Raw genomic sequence first — 17,402 nt, forward strand, 5'->3', positions numbered from 1 at the left:
GGAGGAGTTATAGTTGTTGACAAACACATATATAACACTTATATCTGCTTACAATTACATATTAGTGTGTTATAAACTTAAAATGTTTATATACTTATAAATGCTTAACAAAGGGGTTAAAGTAACGTGTTAGAGGGTGACGAGTTGCAAATGTCCGCACGCTCTCTCTTCAAGCAGACAAAGATTTTTGTTTTGATGTTTACGTACCAACAGATTATTATGAAATCGTGGCGGCTAAACACAAACATCTGTGGAATCACAACAACACAAGGTGCAAAAGTGTGACGGTCTCTTGGTTTCATCAAAAGCTGTGCGCAGTTTATATTTATTTTATTCTAAATTTACATTTAAAAAAAATGTCTGCCCATGTCTAAGAACCATTATGAAAGTTAACGCACAAATTCAATATACATCTCATTGTATTTTACACAGAGGGTAAAAGTATAGGCATGAAGGTGGCATGATTCATATCAAGGCTCAAAAGATCCAGAAAAACAAACATGTATAAATAGAAAGTGCTAACCTTAGCAGAAAAAATAAGATTGCCTTCTCTTAAAAACAGACAAAATTGCAAAGAGCAGTCTCAAGCTCCAGTTAACCAGCAAAGAAAGTCAAAGAAGCCATCTAAAGAACGTGGTCTGACACTGGGCCTGTACATATGCAGAGTGAATGCCAGAAACTAGTGTGAAGGAGCAATGGACATACTGTAGCTGGGCGCCTGCACTTATCTATAAATTATGAAGTATACTGTGCCTAAACAGTTTCACTAAACATCTAGGAAAACAATTCAGAGGAAAGCCCTCTTTTCTTCTGTTCTTAGTATTCATCCGATACATGTAGTCGTAGCTCTGCAGCAATCGACATATTCGACAGTCGTCAGAGAAAAGGTATTCCGGAGCTGAGACACACATTGCAGCATTTCTTCAGAAGCTACTGCAGAATCCACTTGTTTTCTCTTCATTATATAGACTTGTTTTTATAAAAAAAAAAAAAAAAAAAAAAAAAAAATATATTGTTAGAGTTCCTGCATATCAGTTATGTAAACTACTCAATTTCCAATACTTAACCATGTTTGAAATAGCCATTTAAAAACAGTTGAAAACTTTGGGATATCTTTTTAAAAGTTTTAATGACAATGTCATTAAAAGTCATGCACGCTGCAAATAACTGCATGCAGTAGTTATGGTAACCCATCCAAGCACTTTTTATTTATTAATAGTCATAAACACACACAGCAGCTTCATCAGAGGAGCCTTTGCCCTCTTGACTTTTGAATGTGGATTATTTATATGGAGAGCCATTTGCATGTCACAGGAAGCAAAGGTCTGCCCCAGCTGCCTGTAACATTTACCTGATAAAGAAAAGAAACGTTATGTGGATTGATTATCAACTTCATATATATATATATATATTTTTTTTCTCTTCTCTCGTCTCGCTCGCTCACTCAGTTGCTATTGCGCACTCGCACATTTATCCCATTTGCTCTCGTTTATTTTTGTTTACAATGTAACAAAAATGGTGACAGGCCTGAAATTACAATCACCAAAAACAAACTCAGAAAATAGAGAAGAGAGAAAAGGAGGGTGAGGCCAGGGAGGACTGCTGCTGTTTGCTGCCCATCACTGACAGTTGCAGCAGAGAGGACACAGTCTGCTTGATCCTCGGACATCAAAGAGGCGGCGGCGGAGGCTCCTTCCCCGTAGAGCTGCGCTCTCTAAGCTGGAGGTTCTCCAACGCCACATCTAAAGGCATGATATCCACGCAGCCCATGGCTCCAAAGTCGGCGAAGTCTCGACGCTCTTCCTCGTCAGAAGAAGAGCTCTCTTCGTGCATCAGCGTGGACAAAAGCAGCTCCTGTACAAACAGGCTGCGGTCGGCGCGCTCTCCTTCTAGAAACTGCCGCTCTGCTTCGGACATCTTAGGTTCATTCAACCTGGAGAAAATAGTTAACATTACATTTAAATACATTCAGATGATACACTTCTTCGGTTTAAATGTTTTTTCCAACTGCAACAGAGTAACTTACAAACATAACGTGCCGATTTTCCTGTCTCTAAGATCATTTTAAGCACACATGATCATTGTTACGTTGTTCTTAAAGTGCTGTTACCACATTCATTAATGGGTAGTTTTTCACCAGTTAATAACAAAACAATACATAACCAACAGTATTACTAGAAGTCGTTTAGCTTACCAAAATCAAACTATTCATTTTGCAGTCATCGTCATCATCAATTGTGTTCACTAACTGTTTTAACCCAAACTACAGAAAAGAGCAACTGGCCCCACTCACCGTGCTAATAGGAACTGGGAGCTGTGGGACGAGGATGAGGGATTGTTTTCACCCACAGTGGCAGTGTTGGCAGTTGCTGTGCTGGGTGGAGGGATGGAGTTGCCCGGGTTGTTGCTGCGCCGTGTCGCGTGGCGACCCGTCTCTACTTGCTGTCGTGCTGCCTGAGCCTGCTGCCGCTCCAACTGCAGTTGCATCTGGAGCTGCTGGAGCTGAGAGGCTGAAGGCCCTGATGAGTTTATTTGCCCCCCTGCTGCACGTCGCACCCCTGACAGCTGAGACAACAACTCTGCGAGAGACCAAACAAATACAGGCGTCAATGTTTACAGTTTCTAAATGAGTCATGATTTCAAAAGACAATCCTGTAGATACCTTTAAGAAGACATGAAGGACAGAGAAAAAAAAGCAAGTGACCAACATGATAAGCTGTTATGGGTTTGGTTGATATGTTTTCTGTTTTTGTTTTCTAAATATGATTAAAAAAAAATAAGATTAGAGATCATAAAATGTACATTACTTTAAAAATATTCCTGACTATTAATTAAACAAACAGTCACTGCTTTCAGACTGTGTGTACGGTGAGGAAAAAGTGATCCAAATCCAAAAAAAAGTGTAAAGTTTTGGATCTGGAGTGCATTTCGAGAAGGTTTGTGCTCATGTGTGTTTTGTCCTTATCGGCCACCGTAAAATACCCAGCTCTACTTGTGAGTGAAGAGTATAATGTGCAGAGTATACCAGTATAGTCCTGATTCTCACCTGCGATTGGGTCCATTGCTTCCCTGTTACTGGGGGTGTAGGTGGAGCTCTGTGATGAGGAGGATGAAAGTCCACCCGTGGAGCCGCTAGTAAAGTGCATATTTGTCCGTCGTGCTCTGGGACCGCCCAGTCCTCGTCCAGGGTGGAACATCCTGCGTACATGTCGAACACTGCTGGACTCATCGTAAACGAGGACGGTTAAGGATAAATGCAACAATGTGACAAACAGTAAGGTATCAACATTTTTTTTTTTTTTAAACATTTATGTAAACAAATCTTTATGCAGACACTGAAAGGATATTAAATCTCTTGGCGCTCTGTGTTCAAGTGTGAGGTGAGCTGTAAAATCATCTGTGACGTGGTTGGGGTCCCCTCCTGGCAAGGCAGCACATATTGGACAGATCTGAGAGAGAGAGAGAGAGAGAGAGAGAGAGAGAGAGAGAGAGAGAGAGAGAGAGAGATGCATTAACGTCAACATTAATGTTACTTAAGTGAAAACAGCGCGTCGTTCCTTTTTAGCAGCAGTTTGCTGTATTTGCAATCGTTTATTAAAAGCATCATGTCTTACAGGATATGTTAGTATCCCTTCTCTGTCCTTTCTCACAGAAAAAGTTTTTGGATCACACTCAAATCTAGTTTAGCTTAATTTTACTACTGTGAGTCTGTATCACACATAGCTAATGAACAATTACAGATCCATAACACATTAGATATGAACAATAAAGTCGCCGCCAGTGTTTGCTTAGGTTCCGTAGTGCAGATGGCTCTGCAGAGTTATGTAATTATGACTTCATGACTTTTCATGCACAGCTGCACCACTGCTGAATGTATATAGCAGAAACCCCTAGTGAAGTTCCCCTTTAAGACTAAATGGGTGGTCATGAGTAAATGCTCAATGTACCAGTTTTTACACTTATACACTACTAGGGTTGGGCATCGTTTGGATTTTAACCATTCTGATTCCAATTCCAAGTGTTCCTTTTGATTCCGGATCTTATCGATTCTCGATTCCGATTCTTTGAGGGGTGGAGTTGAAACGGGTCACATGCTTATTTCACAAATAAGAGGTAAGTTTTATTTTGATTCAATGGTGGTTTGCAGTTTTACTGCTTTTCCAACGTAAAATAAAGCCACATTAGAGCGCCGCTTACTGTGCTCCAAGGCTGCAACACAACGAGCGCCTGGCTGCTACGGAAACCAAAACGTGGGCATATTAAATTGGGAAGTGATGATCGGATTTGAAACCAAATCCTCCAAACAATTCCAAACGATTCCAATAAAGAAACGATTCCGATGGAATCGTAATTTTTGAAACGATTCCAAGTAGGAATCGGTTCTCGATGCCCAACCCTATACACTACAACTATTTTTACATGCATTTCATACCTGTCTCATTCTATTTTAGCTTGTTTATGTATTCTCTTTAACGGATGTTTTAACTGCTCGTTAATGTTTTATGTAAAGCACTTTAAATGGCCTTGTTGCTGAAATGTGCTATACAAATAAAGCTGCTTTGCCTGCCAATATAAACAGATTGTACATGGGACAATAAGGACCTTTATTGGCGGAGCAATTTTGACCGAAGAATGCCTTAAAGATGTACATCACCTTGTCTCTTTTGTGTACATGCTGTAGTAGTATAATTTAACTGTGGTTAAAAAATATTATTATCGCTGACATTTTATAGAAAAAGACCAATTAAGACAATAAGGGGCAGATTAATCAATGAAAAATAATAACCATTAATTGCAACCCTAAATTAAAAAGTGAATAGGCAGCAGTACTATGCTGTCTGCGCACACTGCATGGCAGACCATAAAGCTGTATTCATACAGAACATTTCACCATAGGCAAGTCCATTAAGGCAAAATTACTACCGTATTTTCCGGACTATAAGTCGCACTTTTTTTCATACTTTGGCTGGTCCTGCGACTTATAGTCAGGTGCGACTTATATATCAAAATATATATAATTTAACATGTTTTTAAATGTTATTTCATGCTGAAAACATTACCATCTACAGCCGCGAGAGGTGCTCTAGGCTTGTGACAACTATATGCTGCTCCCAAAGACAACTGAGAAAGAAAAGAAACTGCAGGCGACTGCAGGTAGTAAAATACGCAGCCGAAAACGGTAATCGAGCAGCAGAACGAAAGTTTGGAGTGAGTGAGAAACTTGTGAGGGACTGGCGAAAAGGTTAGTCTTACTGCAATGAAGAAAACAAAGAAAGCTAGTCGCGCTGAAATCCAGATGGCCAGAGCTGGAGGAACGAGTCCACAGATGGGTGCTTGAACAACGTGCTGCTGGGAGAGGCTCGTCAACAGTGCAGTTACGTTACGTTAACATACCGGACACCTACCGTATTCAGCCCCTTGTTCTGTGTGCTATTGTGTAGTTTAATAACTTGCCTTTCCAGATTAAATGTCTAGTCTTGGTCTTGGATTTTGTGAAATAAATTTCTAAATAAATGCGACTTATAGTCCAGTGCGACTTATAGTCCGGAAAATACGGTACATATCACAATCTGTTGCCTGTATCAGAGCACATACTGTACACACCAGAGTCAATTGTGCATCAAAATTCTCAATGTAAAACCCCAGCATTAACTGCCGTATGCAAACACAGCAACAGGTTATAGATACACTTCCTCTAACTGTTGTCTTGTTTGGTTCATCAATGAAAAAATATTTAAAAGACAAGTATAGCATTGTTCTACATTTTCCTTACTGTCACTGAATGAGTACATCTTATTTCACTGTGCCATAGAGCTTCACTGTTGCCACTGTACTTTATTTTGAGTCAATCCCACATACACCATCCTGCTGCTGTAAATACTCATTAGCGCACCAAATGTGCACAAATCCAAGCCACAGCCAAAAATAGTCCCAAACAAATGCAACATTTACTCCTGTTTGAGTATCATTTGCAAACAACTACAGTGCTCAGCTGTTTTAGGTTTTAGCTGTTCCTCATTAGGAACAAATGGCCTTGGTGCTGAGTGCATAGACAGGGTTGGGAGGTTGTGAAGTATTAAGAGATGCAATAATTGTTGATTTTGATCTTATCATGGACTTTCTTGATAAGAGGAGCATAGAATAAAGCCAGCATTATCCTTTAAAGACCCTTACTTTTACACAATGACACATCTCTGCAGCGTAGCGACTTGGTTTCACTTGGCAAAGGTGGTCAACTGGAAGACAAATACTACTAGTTGGCTCTACCTGTGGACCCCCCACCCGTCCATCACTGCTAGTAGAGCTGCCAATGCCCAACAGACTACCTGCTGGCCAGCCAGGAAGGTGTCAGCAGATGTCTGACCCTCCCCCTTACCCTTGCTCAGTTTAGTCAGCAGAGAACAACACTCATAAAAATCCTTCTCTGACAACAAATAATCCATAAAAGTCCTCTGTAGGGTTGGGCATCGAGAACAGATTCCTACTTGGAATTGGGTTCCAAATTTAACATGCACAAGTTTTGGTAACAGTCACAGTAAGCGGAACTCTAGTGTGGCTTTATTTTATGTTGAAAAAGCCTGGTAAAACCGCAACCCACCATTGAATAAAAATAAAACGTTCCTCTTATTTGTGAAATAAGCATGTGACCCGTTTCAACTCCACCCCTCAAAGAATCGGAATCGAGAATCGATAAGAACCGGAATCGAAAGGTGGAATTGGAATCAGAATGGTTAAAATCCAAACGATGCCCAACCCTAGTCCTCTGCTTTTACATTCTGGGAAGTCATTTTAGCTGACTGAAGAGCAGCGCTCAACAGCACAGACTGAACTGAAGTGATGCAGATAGACAAAAAAATACCTGCATCTTAAGACTTCAATATAAAGTACATCAGTGGGTGGCAGAAGTAAACTAGCCTACTGGAGCTGTCTACACCAACAAAGACATGATTTGAGCATATTGAAATCTGTTTAAAATCTGTAACGTGTGCCACGATCACTTAATGTGTGCAGTATACTCACCACCTCTGTGGAAGTCTCTGCATGTTCTGAGGTGACATGCTCCTGCAGGGATGTCTCTGTGTAGCCCATCTTGCCACAGTAAGGACATGTGAATGACTGGGGTTGCTCTACTGAAAAAGAATCTCCTCCATAATACAAGTCTGCAGGAGGACAGTAAACAGAACAAATGTTAGTTTGTCAATCAATATGTTCATTATTAATGCAAATACAATAGCCTCAGACCTCAGTACAAAATCAAGCTTAAAAATGATATTACTCATGATGAATTATTTGTAATCACAGACAGCAGGCTACAGTGAAGACATAAAATACAATAATCATTGCATGACACAGGCATGATGAATTTGTGTATGATCAGTTAGCCACACAAGTTTCTGTCTGGGCTTTCAGATAGGTCCTTACCATAGTCTACCCTGGTTAATATACACTGCATAGGGTGCTCTGTGGTGTGTCTTGTTGTTGTGGCTCCACTCTCGTAGCACGATGCGCACAGGTCGTAGTCGTAGCAAATTAAACACTTAAACCGTCTTCCTCTAAAGTTCCCTTTTAAACATGCATCACAGCTCACACCTGCAAAAGAAGAAAAAAAAAAAAAAAAAAGAGTAATGTAACGTCTGTGGAACTGACAATAAAGTTACAAATTCCTTATAACTGTATCTGCAGGACTGTGAGAAAGCAATCTCTATCTGCAGGCCAGTCTCACTTACATGAGCATGTGTTTTGGAGTGGCACCAACCCACAAGTGCCAGCAATGAAGAACTGGCATGCCAGTGAACTTCACATGCAAGGTCTCAAAGATGCAACTCAGAGGCATGGCACAAACATTATGGCACATCTAAAGGCTATTTTCGTTATAGCTTTTGTTACTCATCTATAGCACTGTCCACACATTTCCAGGTAGAATAATGCTTTCTGTATTTATCTAGATCTATGAACCAAACTGGTCAAGAGAAAGTAAAGTGGAGAAAACCAAGGCAGCAGACATGTCAGCCATTTATATATTCTCTAACTAGCTTATTACTATTCACAAGTCATCATATCAATTATTATTGCATCTCTCTGCTTGTCCACTCTTTACTATGTGATTACAGTGAAGAACTATTCAAGCGCAGGCTCACTACTCAGCAGACACAACCAGTTATTTTCTATGAGACATCATAGTCACCATTACACTCAATTCAAACTCCTGCCTAGCTGACATTTCCTTTGAAGGGAATAAAAACACCTTATTTGGCCAACATTGGATAGTAGGTATGCAGGTATTGTGAGAATGTATGTATGCATCTGTGCCTGTGTATGCATGGGTACATGTGAGCTGTAGGTAGGTAGATATACGGTGTACGTGTATGTAAAGAAGAATTGTGTTGAATTGTTTTGTATTTAACTAAAGGATAGAAATAGAGAAAGGGGGTGGGACTAGAAAAGTTTGTTTATGAACTTCTTCCCACTCCTTTTTGAACATGGGAATTTCTTACTGGAATTACTTATAATAATTTTGGTAGATTGTGCTGAGAAGTACATGTCCTTATTTATCTGTAATTTTGATTGTATATACTGTATACTGTATGTACATATATACACACATTATATATATATATAAATTATTTTTTTTTACATGTTCAAATAAATAAAAAAATAAAAATTTCCATTGTTAAGAATGATCTGACGTCTAGCAGTCTTTGAAATATAAAAGAGAAAATCTCCACATTTATTGACCAGACCCAGGCCTAAACAAACAAATCAACTGGCAACTTGCAGTTATCAGCCGTATGTGTTAATTAAAGGTTGGTTGCACAACAGCAGGTTTTACAATGGCTGCCAAAAACAGGAGGCATTAGTACCACCTGACTGAGTGGTATAAAAAACTGATTTCTTCCACTTACACAAGGAATTTTGACTGCTTGGATGACTACTGAGTGTCCTCATCTCAAAAGGCTAGTCTGACCACTAGGGGCAAAATAAATTAACCGGTTACCAAGTACCTTTGTGTACCTACTTTAACCAAGATAAAGCAAGTTACTTAAAAGGTCCTATATTATACAAAGTATAATTTTCATGTCATTTTTTTTATTATAAAGCAGATCGAGGAGCTATGTAAATACTGAGAAAGTACAATCAACGCTTAGTCCACAGAGAATGCGCACAGCCCATGTTCAGAAACCGTGCATTTAAACGAGCTGTCAGGACAGCTGTGATGTCTCAACTATAGTGTATATAAGTAGAAGGTGCCACTACAGTCATTCCCTGGGCGCAATGACATTGCAGAGATGCCGAGAGCGCAGATGCAGAAGACCTGGAAACGCTGACCAATCAGAGCAGACAGGGCTTTTTCGTGAGTGGGCTTAAAGAGACAGGCACTAAAACAGATCGTTTTAGACAGAAGGCAATTACAGGTATATTCAGACAGACAGTATGAGAAAAATAAAGTGTTTAACATTAAAGCATGTAAACATGTTCTAGTAGAAACATAAAATACAAGTATGAACCTGAAAATGAGCACAATATGGGACCTTTAAGTATTACCCTTGGTGCCATCTTACTGTATTGTGCTCTTGTTGGCATTATAGAACACCGTAGCAACTTCTGAGGCGGTTAACCAGGATAACCTCCTGGCTGGTCTGCTAACTAACAACATGTGGTGGATGAAGTGAGCCGAATTTACACTCCAATCTGGTTTGTAGTTAAACATACCGTAACTTAACCCTAGCTAGCTAGTAGCCTACCAGCTAGCTAACTTAGTGATTGGTTTAAGGTCTGAGGCCTCAGACTTTCTTCTTGATGACAGTGCATTCGCTAACAACAGTAACGTTAGGATGTTTACCAGACGGGACAGTATGACGCCAACATTAGAGCAACGAGCACGTAACCCCAAATATAAGCAAAAGATGAGTATAGCTATAATGGGACATACAATGGCACAGCCAATGAGGCTATGAGAGCCAGTATAAGCAACATAAAGTCGCAGCTAACCCAACGACTCCTTATGTTAGCACACATTAGCCTGCTCGCTAGCCCAGCTAACGCAAGGTAACGCAGTACCTAGCAACGGCTAACTGCTAGGCTCCGCAATGTTGCCGTATCATTGCGAACAGGTTAAGAAAAGTTACAGCCATTTGCTTCACATTAGAAGATATAACAGAGATATGTATGCCAGAGCTGCTGACAGCAAATATTTGTGTTGAGACAAGCCTGAAAACAAGCCGCGAAAAGCGTAACACCCCTGACTTGAATAGCTTAGCACTTACGTTAGCAAAGTTAGCTGAGGAGCTAGCTGCTCAGGTAATTTAGCGACCAACCAAGGCGCTGTGGACCTGTTTATCAACTCACCCTCATGTCGGGACATCCTACAAACCGCGGCACAGCCCCGCCTCGGCCTCCCCAGCGCGGTTAACGGGGAACGATGCAGTATTTTAGATACTAAACTGATAAAAGCCTTCAACCTCGCCTCTTATACGAGCAAGATGGATCCTCCAGCAGCTTACAGTTTGTTCTGCTTCCCCTCCTAGAGTGTCACTTATCGCTAAATGTTGCAAGAGAACACTAGGCGGCGCACTTCTACATGAAATCACTCGGGCCGTGACGTCGTTGAGCTGGGTTTTTTTTTTCTGCCCTAATTTTTGCCTCGCAGGAATCTCGCCTCAAGAAATGAATGCCTTCAATGAGCAAACATCCTAACCCAGTGGTGGATGAAGTTTTAAGCAATAAGTTAAGACGATTTGAAAATACTCTGAACTTTTAATCACGCAACATGTACTTTCTTTCTTGCTTTCTTTTTTAACTTGATATAGGCTATTTAAATATTGTAATTGAGGGAGGTACTGGGATTCACAGCGGAATTAAGCAAAGTATAAATATTACATGAATAAAAACCTTTAAAAAAAAGAACAAAGGGGAAAGTATGAAGAAATAACTCCACAAATAGCTACAACAATAACAAAGGAAACTGTACTATCTTACTCTAAGTATAACATGCTTAACATAAAATAATGATAATAGCCTACATTAACTTTTCCAATTTGTATGTTTTATTTCCTCTATTAATTGATGAAATGAAGGATTTTCAATAAGACAAGTGGATGCTAAGTAAAAGTGGAATTACGCAGTGTCAGTTATATTATTATTATTATTATATATTATTGTATTATTACTCATGCATTAGTTGATGCTTTGTATGTAAACTTTTGATCTGCAAAGTATAGCTATCAAAAGAATGTAGTGGCGTAAAAAGTGCAATATTTCTCTCCGAAATGGAGTAGAGGGGAAGTATGTAGTAGAATAAAATAAAAATACTAAAGTACACATAGCCTACTTAAAAAAATCCTTAAAATTGTACATACATTTTTCTTCATGAATGATTAAATCGATTATCAAAATTGTTGTTAATACCCGCCGTCTGCTAATGTATTTTAAGAGAGAACATTTATACGATGTTACTTTTTCATCTAGGGATGATTATCAGCAGTAAAAGAGCAGTAAAAGCACTAGTGATTTACATTTAATTGACAGAACTAAAATCAGCAACTTTTACATTTTGATAAAAAAGATTATAAATCTATTTTACATTAGATATTGTCTAAACAAAAGCAGAACAATTAATGATCTGATGATCAAGTACTTTGTAAAAAGTCTTTATTTTTGTACATAAGATTCAGTTCATTGCTGTGCTGACGAGGACGCATACAGTCTGACAAACCAGTGCATTACAATGAAGACTTCACAGCAGTGTAGAAGGCTGGGGTGGAGCTCACAATTCTCACTTTGTGCTTTACTCCGTCTCAGAAGTTAATAGAGGTGTAAGATCTGAGAAAACAATCCCAGACCCCCCTCAAGTGAACAAAGAGAGACTTGTGACTCCACCCTCGTGCACAAACCTGATGTAGCCATACAAAAGTTACACATTCTGTACATACAATTTATTACAGGTGCTTCATGTCAACAGTGAAGCGTGAGTGCCGAGGAGTATTTCAAAATCAAAAAGCTGCTTCTTATTCTTCTTGCTGTTTTCCCTCAGCTTTATTGTATGACAATGAGGGAGAAATTCGAAAAAAAGAGGCAGAAACCCAGTCTCCCCGATATACAATATAATCTCTTTTAACACATTGTGTAGCTGTGGACTTCTGAAAAAAAAAAAAAACCTATAGAAAACCTGAAAAAGTACTTTGTTAGGTACTGTGTACTGCAAATGGGGGGACATTGATCCTATAGTATGCTAATGCTTTGTGTACATACACTACAAACCACCTACCAGTGAATCCCATTTACTGTATGGCAACTGCTGGTGAACGATGACACACATATCTATATATATATATATTTCTAGATTGGAATACATTTTACCTTACATTTTGCAAACTAAAAAGGTTGAAATCAAAATATGCTACAGTTGTATCTCACCTCAACACAGTCATTCTCCAGGCTTTCAATCAAATAAAACCAAACTAGTGGATACAAACCCTCATCTTCAGTAAATAATAATTATACTTTAATTTTCTCATCAAAATATAACAATATTTACATATTTGCATCGCCTTTGAAATTGTGAGATAGGCCAGATCATTTTCTTATATTTAAAATGTTAATGTCATCATTCATGATACTTGTAGCACCTGAGCAAAATCATCTTCTCTGACCTGACTGATTTATGGATAACATCTCTTAAATTACATGAATCATATCAAACTAAATTATGTACATTTTTAAGCTTTACATTTTGGAGCATTTACTTATATTTACAGTACAATCAAAGATTTGAATATTGCAGGCGCAGCTTTCTGTATCCCTCAGTAACCAATGTGACACTAATTTTCACTTTTAGCAATCTTTTTGTTTTTGAATTGGTTAACTAAGATTAAAAGTATAAAAAAATAAAAGCATTCAGACTGCACCTCTGCATAAAACAAATCGTGTGTTCAGGTCAGTGTCTTTAGCCAACATTTTAAAAAATTAAGCATGTGCCATGTTATATTGTAAAAAATGTAGCAAAAATACCAAACAAAAACCAAATACTATAACATGCTAAAAGGTACAGTGTTTCATAAAACTAATCAAGCACATCAGCTTTAAAACAACAGTCTAAGCTATCAGACAGTGTTGCTCCAACACATATTAAGTTCACATATTGTGTATGTCTTAGAAACAAATAGACCTTTGGACATTGTTGCTGTAATGACATAGAAAGTGAATGTGAAATGGCTTACGCGACATTGGATCACCATACAGAAAAACCTGAGTACTTTTTTCCTCTGGAACTGGAGTGCAGCTATTGTAGCTCCTATGGTTTTGTAAAACTGCTGTATGTAATACAGATATATGCTACTTTGCCAACAGGTGCTCAAAGCATCAAAAGACAAGGTTTGGGAAGTATTTGCAAACATTATTTGACCCAGGTCTGCACAGGAAACAGTGAATGGAAACTGTGTTTTCCAGGTTTTCACCACTGTGTCGTAGCACTGAGGTGTCTGTGGGTTTTATGGTGTCTCCTCCGTCTGTCCGACTATCTGTTTAAAGTCTGCCCGTCACTTTGTGCGACCTGATGGCTCTGGAAGCAGTCGGTCACATAGCTGCTTGCTGCTGGATGTCTGGATACCTCAGTCCATCATTTCCTCCTTTGAGTAGTCCCTGTTTTTTCTCTTGAAGAAGCCCATCTGGAGGAGCAGAAAACTCAGTTATAAAGCTACCTACTAAAAGCCAATAGGAAAGCAATAGTTCGACATTTTGTGAAATATGCTCGTTCTCTTTTCTAGTAGAGTTACTGTAAATGAGAAGATCAATACCACTTTTAGCTAAGCCGACCGTCTCCTGTTTGTAGCTTCATTGGTTCTGCAGTGACAAGCTGCCACAGATGGTCACCGAGCATTTGAAGATTTAAAATACTCTGCAGTCTGACTCAGGAAATATATTACCTTCCAGAGAGCGAAGATCACAAGTGCTAAGATCAGGAGTCCTATCAGGATGCTGATGATGATGATCCAAATAGGGATTCCTCCTAAGCTCTCCTTTGAAACCTGGATCTTCACCTGATTGGCACACACATACAAAGAGTAAATGTACACATGCATGCAAACACACACAAGCATACAATGGCAATATACGCATACAATACAAAAAACGTTATGACTTACACTTCTGGTCCTGTCGCTGCTGCTCAGTTCAAACAGGTCTGTGTTTTTGATCCCCAGCGTGGCATTCACCAACATGTACAGGCTGGTAAACTCGCCCTGTAAGATAAATCTTCTTTAAATGTTTGCTTTCCTGTCTATCCATCAGAAAGACTTCTAGGTAAGTCCCGCCCTACGAAGCAGCTCGTTTGGTTGGGGTTAGGCATTGACCTTGAGTGGTTAAGGTTAGGATAGCCGATTGGTCAGGAGATAGGACCTTAACAAATTGGTTTACGTTACCTTGCGTAAGCATGGGCGCCTGGCCAATAGTAGTGTGTGTGAATGCTATTAAAGGGCGGGTCTTGCCTAGAAGTTGCGTGTGTTCCATAATAACGCATCAGAAAGCTGTTAGTCACTCTGCCTCCCAGTTCTTTGACAAACCAAACAACCGAGACAAGCCAAAAATAAGCACCCATGAAACACCTTAAACCTACCTTGATGAACGTAGGTTTCCACACTCTGAATGTAACGTTGACCTGACTGATCATAGCTTCAGGGATGGAGCAGCTAAATGATGCACAGTTGAGGTTTTCACAGCTCTGTAGAGCAAATCAAACTCACACGGTTAGACAGAAACACACACACACACACACACACACACACACACACACACACACACACACACACACAGATCATAATAATTGAGGATTCAAATCCTGAGTGAGTAATGGGAACCTACTTTGTATAATATAAATAAAAAAATATAAAGCGCTTTAAATAAACATTTGCTTGTAGATGTGTAGGACGCAACGCACCTTAAACAACTTGTAAACAACTTAAACTCAAACTTTAGCCTGGTAACTTACGGCATGACTAATAACTTAAGTATCAACTCTATTTATTGGAAAACATATCTTGGCTTGATACTGTTTGAATACTTTCAGACTGGCTGTCTGTCTGTTTTGTATTTTAATATATGGCCTTTTGTGCGTTTGTCCCTTTTCATTTTAGTTAAGTGACATTTAAAGACAAAAATAAATGTGAAAATGTTGCTTATTTTGAGACTACAGCTACGTGCAAAAGAGGCTTCATTTTAATTATATCAAGCTACATTTAAAAGTATTTTGCAGATGCTTACTGTAAGACTGAAAAAGATGTGAGCTCAGATTTTAATCATACAATGAGTGCATCTTATGTCTAAATGTGATCAATTTGATGTGTACTATAAACTGACTCAAGTTCACAGTTAAACAGTTAGGAGGAACTTCAGGGAGAAACACAGTGTTTCAGTCTGACAGACTGATTGAGGCTCATCACTCACCAGCAGAAAGACACTGAGAGTTTCTTTCTTTGTATTGGGAATTATAATATTCGGGTTAATTTTATGAGGGTTGATCCAACGTTCTGCGTCACATTTCACCTGGAGAGAAAGCAGAAGCAGATGTGAAGGAGGGTCTGTCTGTTCAGATACATGTCCACTGTGTGTGTGTGTGTGTGTGTGTGTGTGTGTGTGTGTGTGTGTGTGTGTGCGTGTGTGTGTGTGTGTGTGTGTGTGTGTGTGTGCGTGTGTGTGTGCATGCATACCTGTGGGCTGGTGGTGACGTGTGTTAGGTAAAGTAAGTTGTTCTGCCGAGGCGACAGGTCAGGATACTTCACTGTGAGGTCAAGAGGAGGAAACACCATATCACCTGACTTCTCCACCTGTTAAGATGTGAGATGGGGAGTGAAATAATATCTGGATTACCAAACAAACCACAGCTGCATGCAGCTGTATACTCTACGTTTACATTAACAAATCACTGGGTAGGATCTCTGTTACCGTGTAGCTGATGTTGACCTCCTCTCCGATCATCCTGGTGTCATTGAATGCACTGGAATACTGTTCACCCTCTTTTACTTCGACGTGTTGATCCACAGGCCGCCTGAAAGATGCATTTTAAAACAGGATCATATTTGATTTTTCCGTTCTCAATCACAACTTCAAATACTAACAGATGTTCATATTTTAAATGTAGAGTTTCAGTACCATGAAAAACAACTCTTGGTACCAATCTAAGGCACTCTTATCAAATGGGAACTCCACCGATTCAACACAGCCGTTCCTAATGACTTTATTAAACCTGCATTGATACATTTTTTGACAACTTGTGGGCAGCACAACAAGCTGTAAACACAACAATAACATAGTATCAACTTATAAAGTTGATATGTTGAACATATAGCAAAAAGTTGCTTATTTACACATCCAGCAGATACAGAGCAACATTATGTATGACTGTAAGTTAAATATTCGCACTCTTTTGGTTTTGGTGGTTTTGGTCTCTACCAACTCCTGAGGGAAATATCTGATTCTTTAGCTGCTAAATGCTCCACTATGTTTACCAGCTGGTAACTAACTGTGTCTGTCTGCTGTTTGGTGTGGGGCAGGTAGTGTACAGTGAGTTCTTAGAGCTTTATCGCTGAAATCAGCTGCCTGCTGTGACTGAAAACGACACATATTTTACAATACAACATGGCAGAGGAGCAGTATACATGATCAGTAAGGAATCCAGTTACTCACACTGAGAATATGAGTCCAGCTTCATACTTCACAGGGATGGAGATGTGCACCGTGTTGTCATGCAGGGCCAGCTCTTCACTGTCACTGTGGGAAATTATTATTATTATTGTTGTTTTACAATTTTACATACAGAAACATAATCTTTTCTTTTTTTTTTAAATGCAAACAACTTCAAACTGTTGTGAAAATAATGTGCTGATTCTCTCACCTTGTAGCTGTCACATTGATCTGAATTACATCCTGGATATGTTTGGGATTTACCTCAAATTTCACTTTGAAATTTTCCTGTGGAGATTAGAGCACATCATATCTTTAATTAGCAGTAGTAAAGATAAAAAAAAGACTAATAGCAGGTAGTATGTAGCCTGGTAAATGTAACGTATGCTTAAAACTAACCTCTACATTGTGTCCCAAGAAGGGGTATCCAACACCACACTCCACCATTGTGTGATTCAGAGTGCATGCCATCTCCGGCTGATAATACAAAATAAAATAAGTATAATCACACACATCGCTTCAATCCATATAAAATGATGCAGACAGAGGAGTACGAGAAATCTCACCTCTACTTTAACATAGTTAATGTTCGGTGTGAAACTGACGGTAACTTTTGTGTTGTATGCGTTGTCTTTGCTGTTTCTAACGTTGATGTTCACGTCAATCTTGTCTTTGTTTGCTTTGATCATCATTCTGGAGAAATAAATAAAAAAAACTGTCAGCATGCT

The 17,402-nt window shown here is 39.2% G+C and overlaps 2 protein-coding genes across 2 annotated transcripts in view; both read right to left on the reverse strand.

The window, feature by feature from the left end:
- Positions 1-313: 313 nt before the first annotated feature.
- kcmf1 (potassium channel modulatory factor 1) lies at positions 314-10,556 on the reverse strand. Its single transcript, XM_078271748.1, has 7 exons — positions 10,348-10,556; positions 7,423-7,590; positions 7,021-7,160; positions 3,348-3,449; positions 3,047-3,230; positions 2,294-2,579; positions 314-1,933 (listed from the first exon to the last, which is right to left on the reverse strand). Exons 1-7 carry the CDS (start codon positions 10,361-10,363, stop codon positions 1,669-1,671), a joined length of 1,161 nt encoding a protein of 386 aa, XP_078127874.1. The 5' UTR covers positions 10,364-10,556; the 3' UTR covers positions 314-1,668.
- A 1,076-nt stretch (positions 10,557-11,632) lies between these two features.
- itga1 (integrin, alpha 1) overlaps positions 11,633-17,402 on the reverse strand; it is a 49,330-nt gene continuing 43,560 nt past the window's right edge. The window contains exons 20-30 of the mRNA XM_078270957.1: positions 17,241-17,367; positions 17,074-17,151; positions 16,886-16,962; positions 16,678-16,761; positions 15,937-16,039; positions 15,702-15,818; positions 15,439-15,537; positions 14,612-14,716; positions 14,142-14,237; positions 13,923-14,036; positions 11,633-13,664 (exon numbers count right to left, since the gene is read on the reverse strand). Coding sequence (XP_078127083.1) covers positions 13,608-13,664; positions 13,923-14,036; positions 14,142-14,237; positions 14,612-14,716; positions 15,439-15,537; positions 15,702-15,818; positions 15,937-16,039; positions 16,678-16,761; positions 16,886-16,962; positions 17,074-17,151; positions 17,241-17,367 — 1,057 coding nt within the window. The 3' untranslated portion in view covers positions 11,633-13,607. The remainder of the gene's footprint in view (positions 13,665-13,922; positions 14,037-14,141; positions 14,238-14,611; positions 14,717-15,438; positions 15,538-15,701; positions 15,819-15,936; positions 16,040-16,677; positions 16,762-16,885; positions 16,963-17,073; positions 17,152-17,240; positions 17,368-17,402) is intronic.

The sequence above is a fragment of the Sander vitreus genome, chromosome 16 (genome assembly GCF_031162955.1).
Source record: "Sander vitreus isolate 19-12246 chromosome 16, sanVit1, whole genome shotgun sequence".
Taxonomy (NCBI): domain Eukaryota; kingdom Metazoa; phylum Chordata; class Actinopteri; order Perciformes; family Percidae; genus Sander; species Sander vitreus.